The sequence below is a fragment of the Vigna umbellata genome, chromosome 5 (assembly GCF_029865625.1).
Source record: "Vigna umbellata cultivar VRB3 chromosome 5, Vumbellata_1.0, whole genome shotgun sequence".
Taxonomy (NCBI): Eukaryota; Viridiplantae; Streptophyta; class Magnoliopsida; order Fabales; family Fabaceae; genus Vigna; species Vigna umbellata.
In genome coordinates this window covers 21278945-21299051 of record NC_142169.1, presented here as the reverse complement: position 1 = coordinate 21299051, position 20107 = coordinate 21278945, and the positions used below count along the sequence as shown (strand labels likewise).

The 20107-nt window shown below is 35.2% G+C and overlaps 2 protein-coding genes across 2 annotated transcripts; one reads left to right on the top strand and one right to left on the bottom strand.

The window, feature by feature from the left end:
- Positions 1-9939: 9939 nt before the first annotated feature.
- On the top strand, positions 9940-13732 carry P5CR (pyrroline-5- carboxylate (P5C) reductase). Its single transcript, XM_047321180.2, has 7 exons — positions 9940-10303; positions 10385-10433; positions 10510-10601; positions 11089-11161; positions 12040-12160; positions 12540-12645; positions 13351-13732. Exons 1-7 carry the CDS (start codon positions 10103-10105, stop codon positions 13531-13533), a joined length of 825 nt encoding a protein of 274 aa, XP_047177136.1. The 5' UTR covers positions 9940-10102; the 3' UTR covers positions 13534-13732.
- A 1439-nt stretch (positions 13733-15171) lies between these two features.
- Positions 15172-17125, bottom strand: LYC (lycopene cyclase). The gene has a single exon (XM_088115495.1). It carries the CDS (start codon positions 16802-16804, stop codon positions 15290-15292), a length of 1515 nt encoding a protein of 504 aa, XP_087971621.1. The 5' UTR covers positions 16805-17125; the 3' UTR covers positions 15172-15289.
- Between the last annotated feature and the right edge of the window lie 2982 nt (positions 17126-20107).

The following is a 20107-nucleotide window of genomic DNA, read 5'->3' as shown; positions in this document are numbered from 1 at the left end:
CAAAGCTAAATTGAAAGCATAAATCCCTGGATGTGACCGTGTGCTTCCTTTCTTCAACATTAAACGACAACCAAACCAATTAAATGTGCAGCTGTGTGCTATCTCTCCAAAAATGAAATCAGCGTGCGTGGTACTCCCCAAGACGTGACAACGTTCGCTTCAAAACCAAAATGAATGCACTGCACCGAGCTTGCTTATAAAATAAAGAAATGAGAATGTGCTTCCTCTGGACGTGACATTGCTGGATGAAACATTCAATAAAAAAAATGCATAAAACCAAATGGAAATTTCAATCAACATTCAGCAAAAAGAATAACATTTCAACTCTTCATCCTTTCCATTCAAAGACCACATTCAACTCTCCAATTGAAAAATTAAACTCCATGTAACAGTAGCTGAAAAGCGTGTGCACACCAACGCTAAAAAAAATATAAATCCGAGAGCCCCCCAAAGAGAACCGAGACCGAGAGTGTGTGTGGCTGGCCTGTGTGGCGGCTGCACTCAATTTCTTTAAGGTCGTGTGTCCCTTTTTTTAGGGTAGGGTCCACAAAATAAAACCCTAGGGTGCCAAGTCATTAACTTTTAATTTTGGGTCTAATCTAATTTACCAAAAATTAACCCAAAATATAAGAGTTGATTCAAAAATTCTAAACTACTGAATTACAATTTAATTAATTCAAAAATGTCTGTGTGGAGAGTCTTGAATTTATTTGGCATTCTTCCTGATGTCCCAAAATGTATTTCCGAAATTTTCCTGCACTTCAAAAATGCACTTAATCAGCTCAGAAAACCCAAATTAGCACAATTACAAATTTCCGACCAAATTAAGCAGAATTCGGAAAACGGGGAAATAACAAACAATTAAACACAATTCCCTGGTTTATTTAAGTGCAATAAACTAAATATAATTCAAGAAATAACGACTCATCAAAATAGACCACACTTAGTCTTTTGCACTCCTGGGCAAAACCAAGACGAAAACCAGGGAACTAATCAAACATCAGGGAGCTGACACAGGCTCGACAGACAGACAACAAAGACTCCAAAACAGAAACACAGTTGCACAATTCTCACAAAATCTGGACGGTAAAAGGTATAGGCAGAATCCCACACAGAATCAATGAAAGCAAATACTCAAAGAATCATCCAAACAGTTCAGTACAAGGAAAACATTCAATCAGTTCAAGAGATGAATCAAAAGCAACAGAGCCTCACAGATGCACACAATCAGTGTTTCTCTCAAGTGTTTAAGGTAAATCAATGTCACTCAATGCACTCAAGAAAGCAATCACAAATAGACTTGGCAAGACTCTAATATCAATACTCAAGCACATACGCATGTTCAAATCAAAAGGTCTTTTCATGGTTGTAATGGGGCCAAGGACAAGGGAGGATATATCTGGATAAGAAGCTACAAACCATAAGGAACAAAGGAGCAATGGGGAACAAGTGTAAACACATTCAAACACACCCACAACCTCTAATTCCATCCTCTTCTTGACTCCATTATTCACAAATTTTTTATTTTTCTCATTTTTTTTTGCACTTTTTTTTTTCATCCTATCTCTTTTCTTTTCTCTCTTTAGCACACAACTATAAGAGACAAGATATAAATCATATTTCTAAAAACAAAACAAGAAGAGGAACCAACTAGCCAATTTATCAGAATCCCCAAGAAGACCACACTTGTTCCCAAAACACTTCCAAAGCTCCAAAATTCCCTAAGGTTAAGGTAATCATGGTTTTTCACTTAGGGCTAGTGTATGAGCATTCAAAACAAAGAAATGGGGGAAAGTATAGGCTCAAAAAGGGTTTTCAAAGGATTAGAACAAGGTAGGCTTATTTGGCTAGAGAGGCTCAAGAACAAAACTGCCTTTATCACTTCCAAACATGCATATCAATCAAGACTTATCAACAAGAGTCAAGCCAAGGCATATGTGCAAGCAATCAAGAGGCATATCACACACAAGAAAGAACATAAAGTGGCTCAAATCTCACACAGGGTAATTCTGTCACAATCAATTCAACTCTCAAAAATCATAATCATCTTCCAAGCAGAGAAAAGCAAGGATTTCAAACAAATAAGTATCAATGAAGTGAAGGAAAACTGACAACCTAAACAAAGTCCAGAAATCAAGATAAACATGTAAAACTGTATACAAGACACGACAAAAATAACCTAGAAAAGAAAAAATTTAACCAAGAAAACAAAAACTAACAGAAAAATCAGAATCTCCCCCAATAGACCACACTTAAACTACACAGTGTCCTCAATGTGTCATAAGCATAAGATCGAAAATCAAAACAGTGAACAGATCATGGACAAGTGCAATAAAAGTAGGGAAAGGGGGAGAAGAGAGAAAGAAAGCTCCCCTGATCATGGTGGCAGTTGCCAATTTTGGACTTTCAGGGAGATGTCTTCCACCACAGGATCCAGCAAGGAAGTTTTGAGGACGAACTGCTTCATCCTCCAAATTTGATCTAGCAGTGAAATGTTTTCCACAACTGGATCTATGCAGTGATTGTTGATGAGCAGGTTCAGCAGGTGCCTGTTGATGTTGAAACTTTCGTGAATGTTGGCACCTTTGTCTTCCAGCATGGGTGCATGTTGGTCAAATTCATTTGTACCTCCTGCAATAGGGTTAGTGCAATGTGGTTCCAAAGAAATAACATGCAGGGGTATAACACCCAAATTATCATATTGAACCTCAGATACATCCTCAGAACATGAATCAATTTCAAAATCACAAGCAATATCAATAACAGACTCAGATTCATGTTCAGTGCATTGAGAATAAACATTCGGATGTGATATCAAAAAGTGGTTCTCATCATGCACAGAGGGAGAATTAAAAACATGCTCAGCAGCAATATGATCATCAACGTACCTCTCAACAGCATAATCATGAACAACATAATCAAGAACATAATCATCACAGACATAATCATACTGAGGTATGCTTACCTCCTCTTCCTTGAAGATTGGTAGAGTGTGGGAAGATGAAGGTGGTCTACCTGGTTCAGGATTACTGCTTATTTCTGCCTGCTCCTCAAAATAATCATCAGTCTCCTCAGGTGCAAGGGTAGGGACATAGGATGATGGGAAAGTAGATGGCACAGTAGTAAGCTCATGACTCTTCTCCCCATCTTCTATGTTGATGCCACTATCATCATCATCTGGAATCTGAACAGTCTGAAATGGTAACTCTGAATCTTGAGACTGTTCCAGATTAAATTGAGTAGCCATCTGCCCTATCTGGTCATTCCAGCTCTGAATGGACGCTCTGGTCTCTTGCTGAAACTGCAGGTTCTGCATGGTCAACTGCTCCAACAACTCCTGCAATGTAGGCTCAGAAATAGAAGGTTGAGGAGCTATTTCGGCAGAAGCATCATATTGCTGACTCTGATATTGCTGAACTAGTGGAGGCATGAAAGTACTCTGGAATGGTGGTTCTTGATATTGATGTTGTGGAGCATTGTACCATCCCAAGGTAGGGTCATTCCATCCAAGACCGTTGTCGTATCCATCTTGCACATGGGAGAATTTGCTCAGAAATTTATGCTCAAGATCTTCCCATCTGGTAATGGATCCTGGAGGAAGAGAGTCTTTCCAATCTTTTGCTGCTCTTTCTAATGAGTGCGGGAATGCCCTTAAGAAAATTTGGAAGTTTCATTAAAGAGCAAATTCGATAAAACCTATCCAAATGTTCATGTGGGCATTCATCTGCAAGACCATAAAACTTGGGCAACAAATTCATCAGTCCAGTGGTGAGAACTAAATGATCACCATCCTCATTAGGTGGAACCGGCTCCCAAAGAGAGCTCTCAGAAGTTGGAGGATGGGTCATATTGTTCTCAGCATAAAAGTCAGCAGAATTACAATCAGAGTAACATGCAGAAGGAGAATCATAATCAGAGGCACTAGCAAAATAAGCAGTATTCACAAAATCAAAATAGGTAGACATGAAAAAAGAAGAATACTAAAAATCACGAAACAAATAAAACACAACACATTTATACATGCAACACGCACACACAAAACAGAACATCACATCACATCACATCACAACACACACTGACACAACAAAAAGACCTAAGACTGAACCGTTGGTCCCCGGCAGCGGAGCCATTTTGATGAGAGGGTCGCACCTCTCACAAAAGTTGTGCATAAAAGAATGCAGTATAGTACTAGGAAGTGACTCCTAGGTCGTCTCTCAAGGACCAAATGTGGTTCGATGACTTAGGTCAAACACGTAGGGGGGGTTTTGAAAGTGTTTTTGTGATTCGAAAATGATGTAAATTAAGACTGGAAATTAAATACAACCAAACATAATTGAAAACAGTGAAATGAATTAACAAAGCGTGAATACCGAATGGTTTCTAAAATAAGTGAGGAAATTGGAAATGCAAGAAGATAAATAAACTGAACAGAACAGACAACATGATAACAGTAAATTAAACATTCCTAAAGCCAAAACTAATTTGAATGCATTAGAGAAATAAGAAAAAGGAATCTAAAACTATTAAAATGCAATGATGAGCTAAAAAATTAAATGCACTTTGTAATCATCTAGATGAAGTACATCCATCATTGAAACGACATTAAAAACAATGCATGAACAGTAAAGGAATCAAACGTGGCAAATGAAATAGACTAAGCAAGTAAACTACTCCAAGCTGGAATAAAAAAATTGAAATTTGCTTATCATTGCGTGTTTCTCATTCCGTGCTTCTCACTGCTGGAATAAAAAAATTGAAAGCACCCAACGCAAAATGAATCAGCGTTTCCCTCAAATAACTGTGCAGCAGTCCAAAAATTTCATCACCGTTCATTGCAATCCCATCCAGACCGCTTCTTCCTTACGTGAATGGTGCACTACCACATCTATCTTATTTTAATCACCACATGCTCCACCTATTACCAAAAAGCAATTGAAAAGACTTTGCTTATACCTATCACCGTACACCTACACATCTAATCACTTCTTTATTCTCAAAGAAAAACAATTCTCTTTTCTTCCAGCCGTGAGTCACCATGTGCTTCCACTACCTAGGCTTTGTCCTTCCAGCCACTCTGCTCCACTTCCGTGCACACCATCATCCTAAACTCTCACTTAATCATCCACCTCTCATGTGCATAAAGGTGTAGCAGCAATTGAAATAAAGAAATGAATCACCCCTTCTCCAATATCCGTGCTTCCTTTCTCCAATGACCGAGAGTCCCCTCCATTAAAATGAGAATAAATTCCCCGATGTGACCGTGTGTGCCACCGTTTCCAAAGCTAAATTTAAAGCATAAATCCCTGGATGTGACCGTGTGCTTCCTTTCTTCAACATTAAACGACAACCAAACCAATTAAATGTGCAGCTGTGTGCTATCTCTCCAAAAATGAAATCAGCGTGCGTGGCACTCCCCAAGACGTGACAACGTTCGCTTCAAAACCAAAATGAATGCACTGCACCGAGCTTGCTTATAAAATAAAGAAATGAGAATGTGCTTCCTCTGGACGTGACATTGCTGGATGAAACATTCAATAAAAAAAATGCATAAAACCAAATGGAAATTTCAATCAACATTCAGCAAAAAGAATAACATTTCAACTCTTCATCCTTTCCATTCAAAGACCACATTCAACTCTCCAATTGAAAAATTAAACTCCATGTAACAGTAGCTGAAAAGCGTGTGCACACCAACGCTAAAAAAAATGTAAATCCGAGAGCCCCCCAAAGAGAACCGAGACCGAGAGTGTGTGTGGCTGGCCTGTGTGGCGGCTGCACTCAATTTCTTTAAGGCCGTGTGTCCCTTTTTTTAGGGTAGGGTCCACACAATAAAACCCTAGGGTGCCAAGTCATTAACTTTTAATTTTGGGTCTAATCTAATTTACCAAAAATTAACCCAAAATATAAGAGTTGATTCAAAAATTCTAAACTACTGAATTACAATTTAATTAATTCAAAAATGTCTGTGTGGAGAGTCTTGAATTTATTTGGCATTCTTCCTGATGTCCCAAAATGTATTTCCGAAATTTTCCTGCACTTCAAAAATGCACTTAATCAGCTCAGAAAACCCAAATTAGCACAATTACAAATTTCTGACCAAATTAAGCAGAATTCAGAAAACGGGGAAATAACAAACAATTAAACACAATTCCCTGGTTTATTTAAGTGCAATAAACTAAATATAATTCAAGAAATAACGACTCATCAGCACACATTATTATTAAAAACCAATTCACCCCCCGCCCCCCCTTGATTTTTTATTCCACGTTAACCATTTCGCTGCAGCCGCTCTGACATCCATTGTCAATGATCCTGCATGCACATCTATCTTTGTTTGTGTTGTCATCATGAAAGGTCTTCCCAAGATAATAGTTGTTGGGCTGATTCCTTCATTGTCCTTCATATCTATGATATAGAAATATGCAGAAAAAGTTAACTTGTCTACTTGGACAAGCACGTCCTCAAGCACGCCTATAGGGTTAATTGTGCTATAGTTGGCCAGTTGAATGACCACACTAGTAGTCTTAAGAGGTCCCATAGATAGAGAAGTAAACATTGATAAAGACATTACATTTATGGAAGCCCCTAAATCTAGCATGGCATTATCAAACTTTGAATTTCTAATAACACAAGAAACATAAAACATACCTGGATCCTTACATTTTTGTTGTATTTCAATATGCTTCTTAATCAAGCTTGACATATTTCTTCCTAAATTCACAACCTCATTATCCCTAATGCGCCTTTTATTTGTGCAAAGTTCTTTCAGAAACTTGACGTATTTAGAATTTGTTTAACAACATCTAGCAAGAGAATGTTGATCTCCACCTTTCCGAAAGTATTTAAAATATCTTGGTCCTCCATTTTTTTTGTTTCTTGGCTCAACCGATTTGGATATAGAGGAGGTGGAGAATAAGATGAAAAATAATTTTTAGAAGAAGAGTTAGAGGATACTAACTTGAATTTATCAATGGTAGTCTCAAATGATGGTTCACTTGGTCATCCATTGTCATCAATATGTGTGTCTTCTTTCTTCTTATCTTCATCCTCTTGGGCTCCCTCAAAGCCTTGTACTTGTGACTTGTTCTTAAAGTAATAGCCCTTACATTTCGGGTGTCACAAGTTCTTACAAAAACCGATAATTCTAAAACTTTCTTATAGCACGAAAATGTATTTTTCAAAAACCTCAATAATTAAACATGCATAACTAAATTAAATCGTATTAGTTCTAAAAGCAATATCCAATTACATCTTTTTTAAATTAATTAAAAAGACCAAGGAAATAAGAATACTCCATATTACATTTTATCAAAAGTCTAATTAAAAGAACTATAAAGAAAACCCAAATCTTTTCTCTCATCATCTCACGAGTCTATCATGCCTATGAAATATTTGCAATATCATCTGCTCACGTGTAACGCATTATACGATCATCGTTGATAATTTCATTCACAAACACACAACATAAACACGTATGGGGTAAGTTATCAACAATATCATCATAAAACAAGATACATACATATTGACTATATCAACAATAACCAAATAACCAAACACCCCATACATAGAAGTAATAACAATATAATTCATAATCTTTTAACATAAACAATTCAATAATCTTAAATTACTCGATCCTTAATCATCAATGTTATCACGAACATCATAAACATAGATTAACCGTTTATCCGCTTATCATCACATATGCTAACTACACCACATGATACAATCACTAACAACATAGCATACCATGGAGCATCATTGTCATTACGATCATCAACACATGTACCACCATCATGATTAACCCCATCATAAACACCACCGTGAACCTTCACAAAACCATAAACATCATAATGAGAATAATCTGTCTCACTCTCTTACCCTACCTCACCAGTCTATAGCCTCCCCTACAGGCCACTTGTAGCCTTCCTTACAAGCCATTTGTAGCCTCCCCTACAGATTTGCTCGAGTAGTCTCGCAATCTACCTAAGGAACACGTATTCCTCCCACACACAGACAAGGAAACACCATCTTCCCCACATAAGGAAGGTTCAATACCTAAACAATCCTTCCTTTGCACATTAGGCACAAGGAAGAACCCATCCACATATAAACTCAAGATTTACTAGGTACAACAAGTAGACTTATCCCCCACTCTTACGCTCATCAACCACATACTTAGGTACATCCCAACACTCACTCATGCTCCAATCTTAAACACAAGTCAAGACTAACCCTAAACATAACCACAAATCTCATTCTCTGATTATCACCATGTTTTATAGCTCCTTAAAGCCTTGTCCATGTCGACTCTTCATCAAATTCGCCATTTTAAACAAAAATACACTGGGACAATCGATTATCATAAGTGATAATCAATTATTCTCGAAAAGTTCACAATTACACAAAACATAATGTGATAATCGACTATCACTTAAGATAATTAATTATTTCAGTGCCCCTAACACATCAAATTCCTTAATTCGTCACACATGAAATTGTGGATTTTCTTAGTATTAGTGTGGTTTGCGGAATTTTCAATTAAAAATATGATTGAAAGCATGTTGGATTGATGAGTGGTTTGAAAATATGGATGAAGTGTTAATTCTTTATGTTTGTAAGAATAGAAAGGGAGAATCAAATTAATGTCATAGTAATGAATATGAGATATTAGGGTGCTTATTAAAATGTTGGATATGTGTAAATGTTGTAAATTGAAGATAGGAATGAGAAAAATATGAAGTGATGGAAAATCCTAAATTTTCATGGAAAAAAATTGATTTGTCTGTAGCTTTGTTGCTAGATGGTAATATGTCATTTTTGTCATTTTATGAGTGATTTTTATCTTGTTAAATGATTTTCTTTGTTTGTCAAATGATATTTATGATAGTATTATGTTATGTGTTAAAAGATAAATTATATTAATAAATCTCATACAATAATATTTTATTATGAAAAGTTAAATTATAATTATTATAGAGTTTATTATACAAACTCAATATCTCTCTAGAATGTAGGATTATTTGTGAAAGTTTAGTGTGCTCTAGTTGTCACATTAGCTATTTCCAAGGAGAAATGATAATCTAGGATGAAATCAAGTATATTAAGAGGACTTATGATGTAAGATTATCACTTGTATCAAATTCACATAGAGATGATAATTAGGTGGCGAAAGTTGAAGAAAAGGTTGCATTGAGCATATGGTATGATATGAAAGAGCATCATACTTAGGGAGCTAATGAACTTAACTTTGTCAGTAGTGGATGAGATATATGATGTTCCATTTGAGTTATTGTTGTATACAAAGAGAAGATAATGGTCCGTATGACAAGTGTAAATTATTACTAGTCCATTTAATATACTAGTCTCCTGGAAACAAAAGTCTAGAAATTTGTCTATAGTTTGATACTTGAATTTTAGTTAAGTGACTTTAATTTAAAAATTTTGTAAAAGTTATGATATCTTTCAATTAGTGATTATATTTTGTGATAATTAACTTACCCTTGCATTTTTGTATCTTCTTTCTCTTATTCTTGCGATAATCTTATAACATGTATAGTAAGAGGAACTAGTCAAAAGTAATATATAAATGATTGAGATAATATATGTTAGCGGTTGAAAATGGTATTAAACTTTTAGTTTTTATTTTGGAGTGCATATAAGTTATGTTAACCATATTTTGGTATTGAGTTTTAGAACTAAGTTATAATAGTTTAATTATAATTATTAATGTTATTATTGAGTTATAATCTTAACTCTAATTACTATGAATGATTAAAAAAATAGAGTTGTTAGAACATCAATTTCACTTTTAACATTTTTTCACTTTCAACATCAATTCCTGTAAGAATGAGTTTTGTAACATAAACACTCAAAGAATCTATTTAGATAAATAAGGTGGTAGTGGGTCCTGATGTAAAATGGGGGCTACAGCAGAAAAAAAATTTCCAAATTGAATATGCAAGTGTAACAACAAACCAAAAAAACTGGAAGTGGAAGAGTGGCCAAACCAAACCAATCAACGTGACTGCGTCACTTCTCTTCTTTCTCTGTTTCCCTATTTCAGTTTCAGATCCAAACTCATTTCTCTGCCAAGTAACCCAAAATGGAAATCGCTAGCATTCCCGCCGACACCTACACTCTCGGTTTCATCGGCGCCGGAAAAATGGCCGAGTCCATTGCCCGCGGTGCCGTTCGCTCCGGTGTTCTGCCGCCTTCTCGCATTCGCACCGCTGTACACTCCAATCCCGCGCGCCGCACAGCGTTCGAATCATTCGGCGTCACCGTCCTCTCATCGAACGACGACGTATTACCGTTCCCTCTCCTTTTCTTTTGTCTCTTAAACAAACGTCACGCCGTTTTCACTCCTTTTTCTTCACACTCGTAGGTCGTGCGCGAAAGCAACGTCGTCGTTCTATCGGTCAAACCTCAATTAGGTATTGTTGTACTCTCTCCCGGTCATCATGCGTATTCGACTTGCGATTTCATTTACTTCTGTGTGTATTGTTGTAGTGAAAGACGTGGTGTCGAAATTGAAGCCGATAATCACGAAGGACAAGCTTTTGGTTTCGGTGGCTGCTGGCGTCAAGTTGAAAGATCTTCAGGTAACGAATGCAATGTATTTTTTTTTCTTCTTTTTTGCTTTTGTGTACTTTGTTGTGTAGACTGTAATTTTAGTGGGAACTGAACGTGTTTCTATTTTATGATTATACTAACAAAAAAGAAAAAAGAAAATGATTTAATTTAAATGCACTGATACTGTAAATGTGTTTTTCACTGATCAAATCACAAATCCATCCTCTCCGCTGTAAGTTTATTGACTTTTACATTTTACAGTGCATCACAATTAAACTCGTAATGAGAGAATAAAAGATTGGTTTCACTCTTTTATTTGGATCAAGTTTCGAAAATAAGAAACAAAATAAAAATAAGGTGATATTTTTGTATTCAAAAGTTAAAAGAGGAAATGAAAACTAAAAATACTTTCCGAGACCAAGCAAATATACTACGCATGGGTTTGTGCAAGTAGCCTTTCTCAAATATAATCAGGTTGTATAATTTTACGGAAAACGGTTGTTACATAAAATGTAGGAATGGGCAGGGAGTCACAGATTTGTAAGGGTGATGCCTAATACACCTGCTGCAGTTGGCGAGGCAGCATCAGGTATTATCCCATTTTCCCTCTACTTTTAAAAGCATAGTGATCCTCTATTACTTTTATATGCAGAATGTTGAGAATGTATGATGGATGAATTATTTGTACAACTTCGTAGTTCTGTAACTGACTGTGAATTCTAAATTGTCAATTACTGCTTAATTTCTCTCTGCTCAAGAGTTTTGATAGAACATTCAATTTTTGTCTGCAACTTGAAAGTGGTGGTGGAATTAACTCGGTTTATTGATAATATAGCATTTAAACTTATCAGTACTAAAACTACATAGTGAAAAACATAATTTTCCGTTATAGTCTGTGACTGTTTCGGTTAGCTGGTGGGATATTTTGAACACTCTTTGGTACTAGAATTGTCTAATAAAAGGCTTGTTTTGTGATGCTAATGCTCTGTTTTATAGAGTCTACAGCTTATAATGGAACTACATTTAGAACTGGCTGGCCTTTAATATTCATATTGTTTGATGTTTATATATTGTTTGTATTTTTATGCATCTTTGTAATGGGGCTCTTTCATGTGATAGAAGTTGCACATGATTTATGATAATAGTGTGAGTGCTTTTGCCTATTATGAAGGCTGCTATTGTTTATATATTGTCTCTGATGTGTACATTTGTTATAGTTTGATCGTGTAGTCTTAGCATGTCTTTTTTTTCTTCATTTGGATGCGTAAATTATATGGGTAAATAATCTCAATTATGGATAAATTACAAGGTTAAGAATGCTTTCTCTTACATATTGTGGTAATTCTGGACCTTGTATGTTATTTTACAACTCGATGGATATTCTTATTGCATTTCTTTCTGCATTAATTTGCATTGTTGAGAATTTCAGACTTGAATGAATAGATAACTAAAACCAAACTATGACAGTTATGAGCTTGGGGGCAGCTGCAACAGAGGAAGATGGAAATATTATAGCTAAATTGTTTGGGTCGATCGGCAAAATATGGAGAGCTGAAGAAAAATATTTTGATGGAATAACTGGCCTGAGGTATGTAGATATCATTTCTAAAATCACTGAATGATAATATTATTCGAGAAATCAACAAGAAATTTCATTTCGTCTCTGATAAACATGTTTCTTTTGAGATAAGTGATGATATTAGTGCAAGGTTAGAGGATAAGGACGGGTTAAGATGTTGGTATGCTATTCCCGTGCAATTGAAGCTATTTACGTTTACTCATTACTATTACGTTTGTACTTTGAATCCCTATTACCATTGTAAATCATTTCCCCCTGTTCAAGTGATATGTGAGCCTTGCTCCTAATTTTCAGATTTTGTCTTGGAATAGCTTCCGAGTTCTGTGACAGACATACCAAATTTTGATGTACTTACAAAAACTTCTTTTATTTTTCCTGAATTGTTCAGTGGTAGTGGTCCTGCGTACATTTATTTAGCAATAGAAGCTTTGGCTGATGGAGGAGTAGCAGCTGGTCTACCACGTGATCTTTCATTAAATCTAGCTTCTCAAACTGTAAGTGAACTGAAATGCTATCCTTCGACCATTTAACAGTTAATTTTGTACTTCATTTCTCCGCATGTTTATAATTTATGTGATGCATGCTTTTTGCGTTGTCTTATATTGCTATTTTATCATAAAATCCAGATATAATAAGTAATATTTAGAACGCACAAAATATGTTGCAATTATTAGACAAGTTGAAGATTGGTTGTGTCTTTGTGTTTTTGTTAGCTTTACTGTGTATGTTCGTTCTATACTTGATGAAGGTCTCCAACAACAACGAATCACAAATTGTATCCGAGTAATATACCAAGTGCACTATATGTTGCTGTTTACTGTACAGTGTTTACTTTACAAATTGGATTCAAGCAATGTACGAAGTGTCCTCCTCTATATTGCTGTGCTTACTTGACAGGTTGAGCAAATTAATCAACCGGATTTATGGAAAAGCCTTCTCCCACTGTAGTGCATCCAAATTGATTTGACCCATACTTACACCCGCCCACAATTTTTTTTACTGGTTTTGATTAAACAACACATTGCCTGCGCATAGGCATATATGCTCGTATTACAAACAGACAAAAAGATAAATAAGTAATGATACAGTTACTGTTGTTTGAATATGTAAGCAAGTATCCTCTGAACATTACATTACCTACATTATAAATCTCGTTTCTAAAGTTGCATGCATGACTAGTCTATTTGTGTCGTTGGCAGGTATTGGGGGCAGCATCAATGGTGACACAGACTGGGAAGCACCCGGGCCAACTCAAGGATGACGTTACTTCTCCCGGTGGGACAACAATTGCGGGCATTCATGAATTAGAAAATGGTGGGTTCCGTGGAACACTGATGAATGCTGTTGTTGCTGCTGCTAAGCGCAGCCGAGAGCTTTCTTGAGTTTAGAGATTAGTATTTACCTTTTTAAGATAAAATCAGATTTTGGCAGAATTTTCAGTTTATTTGAACTTTGGCGTAGGAGTTATTTAGTTCGGGCTAGCATCATGTATGTTTATGTCTGTTTGATGTTAAAAGTATAAATAAAACACTTGGCCTCGAAGATAAGAGTTGCATTCTTCTGGATGCATTTTGTCTCTAATCTTTCTGAATTTCTTCTATTTACATGCTGAAAATGAAACTAAGCGTTATGTAGAATACAATTTATGTTTGGCGAATATAGCTGATAAATTAGCCAGAAGTTAAAATGTTAAATCATTAAATTGAAAATTGTTAGTTTTTTTTTTTTTTTTGAATTAGTAAGTGATTGGTAAAGTTGTTTGTTAAAATTAGCTTGTAGGTATAAAATGGCATGAAAAGATGTCTCTATATGTACACACAAAAATATAATAATCAATGTTAAGTTTTTTTTGGCATATTTTGGATTCTTATTTTAAAGTATTTCACAATAAATTAAAAGTAAATTACTTAAATAGTGTAATATTTCAAGTACAATTTAACATAAATTAAGATTTTTATTAAAATATTGAGGGTAAAAATGGAAAATAGAATTATAAGGTCAAACATAATTTCAAGTGGTCTGAAAAGGTATGATAAGCTAATAGGATAAATTCGTGTATTAACTTTATTTTAGCCGAACGGGTTGATCTTAAGATAATCTATCTAAAAGAACATGTTAAACACTTTTAGTGAAGTTATTAATAGAATAATAATAATTTTTGTGTATGCCATAACAAGAAAATGACATTGTTTTTTCTCAAATGAGCTCTAGAACGAAATTTGCATTCTGTAATCACATTACTGATGATCACATGTAAGACCAGGATTTGGACAGCTGAAGCATATAATTTAGCCAAGTACATATAGAAGTGAACTTACCTTCAAACGAGTGTATAGTAGATCCAACTTTACTTCAAAATTTAACTTAACATGTAACAATTAATATGTTTAACCTCTTCTAACCAATACCCATTTCCGATCTACCTGGACTATCCACGCCTCTCTGGTTACAGTTCTAGTGCCTAGTTCTTGTTCAAATTTCTCTTTCATCTAGTGCAACTTAAAAGTTTAGTGCACTGTGATAAAGTGAAGCTCTGTAACATGTATGATACGCCACTGGCATGTTGATAGTTGAGTTTACTAACAAAATATGCCGCTTGGATTAAAGGATGATGGTTTCAACGACAAAGGTGAGCTATAGTTTTCACATCATGCATATCGTGTATACCGTTTATTTCCTTCCCAACTTGGAAGTCAAACTGAATATACTAGATAGAAAGACCATGAATTAGCACGATCAACATTTAAAAACATGGATCATATTGGTAATAGGTTGATCAAAATGAATCACAGTAATCACATTACATTTATGGAGACATTAATCCTTAGAGGGTAAGACAAACTGGTCGTGCTGAAATGAAGAAACCTTTACATTGAGTTAACATCCCTTGCCCCGAACCATTAACCAACAGTAATCAGTCAGCTCTTTTCGTCTTATCCATTGCAAGTACGCCAATCTAAACAATGATAAGCTTAAAATAGAGAAAGTTTGGGAACTTTTTTCACAAAAGGGAATTACGGTGAGCAAAGAATAAATATACACAATTATTCATTATTGGAAATCTATAATGTGAGTAGGAAACTACATTTGGAAGCACAAACCATAGGTAGCATACAACAGATTAAAAGGGAAGTAATCTCATTCTGTATCTTTTACCAAGTTGTTGATCATGTTTACCAAAGGAAGAGTTCCCTTCGCCATAATCTCTATCCTAGATGTATTAGAAGCATAAGAAAATAGAGAGAGTCCAAAAAATAAGAGCTCAGGAAGAAACAGTCTTGATGACAAGAATCCATGCCAGTAATGCGGTTCCAGATCAAAAAAGGCATCAAAAAATCTCCTTGTGCCAGGTAAATCAAGTTTGAGTAAGATGTCCATACCAAAACAGAAGAACTCCCTTTGTCGCCGCCTTTGGATGGGCCATAAATCTTTCCATACTTGTGCAGATATATCTCCTCCGGAGAGACCTCTATCAGAGCCCAGACTCTGAACAATAGAATTAGCAACAATAGGAGCTGCAGCCAGGGTCCTTGCAACCATATACCCAGTTGAAGGATGCACCATCCCAGCGGTACCACCAATGCCAACAACCCTTTGGGGAAGAATTGGGAGTGGGCCACCCATGGGAATGACACAGTGCTCATCTTCTTCAATACTTTTCACTCTAATACCCAAATGTCTCAACCTAGCAACCATTCTTTCTTGTATATCATCCATTCGTAATCCAGGCCGTGCTACAAGGGAAGTTTCTTCAAGAAATATCTTAGTGGATGAAAAGGGCATTGCATACAGAAAAGTGGGTATTCTATCATTTCTCTGCTTCAGCTCCTTGTCATTGTCCAGATGAGAATCTCTCCAGTCCATAAAAAGCATTTTATCTACATCATACGGGTGTTCATCAACCTCAGCCAGAATCCCATAAGCCACTTGGTAACCCGGGTTATACGGTTTATCATACTGAACCAAGCATCTTGAAAACCCAGTTGCATCAAGAACCACAGTAGCCTGAACAGTGACACCATCATTACAAATCAGCAAAGATTTGGTATCCTCGTGAATAATCTTGATAACTTTGGCCTGGTGAAACTTGACACCATTTGAGATACATTTCTGCAGCATCTTCGATTTCAGCAGCTTCCTATTCACCCTACCATAAGGTCTATCAAGATCCTTCTTCGTTTTATCGTCGATGTAGACAACTGCGCCGGACCAGGTGGTGTCAAGGCAGTCGAGTAAATCCATGGCCTCAAACTCATCCACCCAAACCCCATAATTATTGGGCCAAATCAACCTAGGGTTTGGATCAATAGCACAAACTGAAAGCCCTGCCTCAGAAACCTGCTGCGCAACTGCAAGCCCAGCAGGTCCCCCTCCCACAACAGCAAGGTCCACCACGGCCCCCTTTGAGGAATCATACAAAGGAAGTTCAAAATCCAGATTCTCCTTCTTGAATTCAGGAACAAGCTCCAAAAGGGCACTGCTACTGGCCCGCAAACCACCACATTTACCCCATCTCACAAGTGGTTTCTTAGAACCAAACCTAAAATCCTGATTTTGCACCCTAGAGGAGCCTAAACCGCTTAATTTCTCTGAATAACCGTGAAGTGGGTGCAAAAACTCAAGCTTGTTTGGTGTTTTGAGCAAAGTATCCATAGCAATCGTATAAATCTCTAAAATACTCAACGAATCTCCAAATCAATACTCAAAACACCATCTGGGTCACAATAAATAAGACAACTTTGCACAGTCGCGCCAACAGTGCAGGCACAAAATGGAATTTCAGTAATAATTAAAACCAGAAGCACTTGATATTTATGCTTACCTTGGAGAAAAGGAATGGCAAAAAAGGAAACATTGAAATTCACATGCAGAAGGTAAGGAACAGAACACCTCCGGACATTGGTTTGGAGGTTTTGGTAATGGTAAAACTCGTGTGGCCACTAGACACTCCTCGTCTGCGACAATCCTAAGTGGATGTTTTCTTTTGTTACGGAAAATAAAAAGAAATAATGGGAATTGGTGGTGTTGGATTATCCCATGCCCAAAGTTTGGTCCATACCTTACTGCCATACATGCCAAATTCCAATTGGTTCGCTTGTCAACGTCGTAATCATACAGTTTCTACTTTTCTCAAGACTCTATTTTTTTTCCATCAATCTTGATTTTATATGCCAAATCGCGAGATTTTTTTCTTCTGCCTAACATATTCCTTCACTATATTTATACTTTTGATTTTAGGTTAGAATTCACTTATCTATCATATAGTTAAATTCTGACTTTTTTTTTTTAATGATGGTTAAAATATCAGTCGAAAATTTTGAAAACCTGAACTGATTTTTTATTTTAAATTTTATTAAAATAAAAGAAGAAGGAAAAGTAAAGAAGTTATATGTTGTTCTAAGAAAATATTTATTTATATGTTTGATATTTTTTAAATTACTTTTATAATTTTGTTTTCAATTTTATTAAATTATAGTTTTGAAATACTATTCTAACTTTAATTTATTAAAGATTAGGAGCTGAGAATAAATATTATTACAGAAGAAAAACTATATAAGTATATGAAATAAAAAAATGCATTAATCCTTAAAGTATTACAACGCACCATAATACATGTGCCATAATAAAAAATAAGATAGAAATAAAAATTTTATTACTATAAGTTAAAACTATTACAACGTGCCATAATACAAAAATACTTAAAAAAGAGAGATTATATTAAGTTACTTTGACATTGTTCGGATATAGACTATTAGTAGATGTCAATGAATGACATGTTAAACATCTTCATCAATAACTAAGAAAACAAACTCAAAAACTTTTTATTGAACAAATTAAAAAGAGATGTGGTATCACAAATGACTTAACTGTCGTTCTCATAGTTTCAACAAATGAATTCTTATGATATGAGGTGTATGGATGATACAAATCCCATTTGAAAAAGTATAGAAGGCAAACATGTCATTCAAAATCGACATTAGCATTAAATGAATTGAAAACATTCAACTCTTCAATGAAAACCATGTTTACTTATTCTACTAAAGAAATGCACATCATATGAACATAGTAGGAACGTCCTTTTATAATGTTGAAGTATGAACCACGAGAAGGAAATTAACCATCTTTTGGAAATTTATACTCAGACAATTGAATTTAGATTTGACTAAACTATGAACTTGATAGGACTTTAGTTGTTAGCTTTATTAGGTAGGAGTGTAAAAGAGTTAGATTTGGTACATGGTTTAATGACCCAATCTGTTAATGAATGGTACTTGAGAACTCTATTGGATAAATGATTAAAAAAGATGGAATGCTTTTACTACTTTAATCTGACATGACTTAGGAGATGTTCCAATTACTCAGGTCTTTCAATAAACGGTCTCACATGCACATGGTTTCACATGAACTTTATCACAAAGATAAGAGTTAACAACTTTATTGACTAAGTGTGTAGTTAGAAATGTTGAACAATGTGGAGCAATGTGTTTGGTGCATTGTCTTTTATTGACTAAGGTTTTTTATTTCTATTTTAAATTTGATTGAAATGAGGAGGGGGAATGAAAAAAAAGATAAATTTATTTTTGTAATTACATATAGTTTTCAATTTGGTTGATGAATCTCTATCCAAGGAGTGAAATCAATTTGTCTTGTCGACTGTTAGTGATTCGGTATTCTATGGACCAATGGAAGTGCTAAACCCTTTCTTTGACACTAGTTAGCGAACTGAGAATCCAGAGTTAGAGACGGAGATGCTCGATAGATGAACAAAAAAAGTCCTCAGTTCCTTTATGTCCTAGGAGCATAGATTCCATAGATGAGTTTTAAACTTAAGCACAACACCTAAACATATTATAACATCTAGACTTAAATATCTGGATACATGTGTTATTGTTGAGCTATGGCGAGTTATAAACTTGTAGTGGTGGAACAGTTGGCCCACCCCAAGCTACCACATAAGATTAGTCCATTAAACAACACTCTTTGTCAATGGTACTAAACCAAACTAGGACCTCTTGTTACTCTCACCACATGACCCCTCTCTATACTTGAGAAAGAATGATCATTAGAGTGTCAAGATAAACCCCAAAACTGAGCTCTTACAACAATACATACACTACTTGAAACAACCATTAAGAATTTCCTCCTTAGAATTCCTTTCCAAACCATACTTGGAAACATATATAACTTCATGCATAAAACTTCATAAAAATTCCATCGATATTACTAAACAAGTCTTACATTATCATTACATTTCCATCCATAAGAAACAGAAAAGAAGAAAACAAAAGAAACAAAACCTGCATACAAAATTTTAAATTTTAAGTTTTTTTAAGATAATCAATTATCACACCTGATAATCGATTATTCTAGAGAAAATTCATACAAAGACGACCTTTTGACTGAAATAATCGATTATCACACCTAATAATTGATTATTCCAAAGATTTTTGAAAAAGATAACATTTTGACTCAAATAATCGATTATCAAATAAAATAATCGATTATCTTTATCAATTTTGACATTAACATGATTTTTTTTTCTGGTTTGGTTGGACATGTGACTCATGCAACAGATCAAATACGTTTCTTAAACATTAGAATTGATGCTAATACATATTTATGGTTAAAACTAAGTATCACTCATTAGATCAGAAACTAGGTGCACTAAACCAACTCAACAACTCAAAAGTACCTAAACTCAATTCCACACTTTCTAATACAGAACTTGGCAAACTCAAACTAGGGGTATAAACAAGTTAGAATTGACCCGAAAACAGACTCCAAATTCTCTACTTTATCACAAACCCTCTACTTTAGAATTTCACTAGTAAAAACCTCTAAAACTAAACAAAAAACAGCACAAAACTCAACCTATCATCCATTGAACAATTCCACTTCAAATTTTGCTTAACTCCTAGCCTAGACAAGATTAACATAACCATAAAATAGACCCAA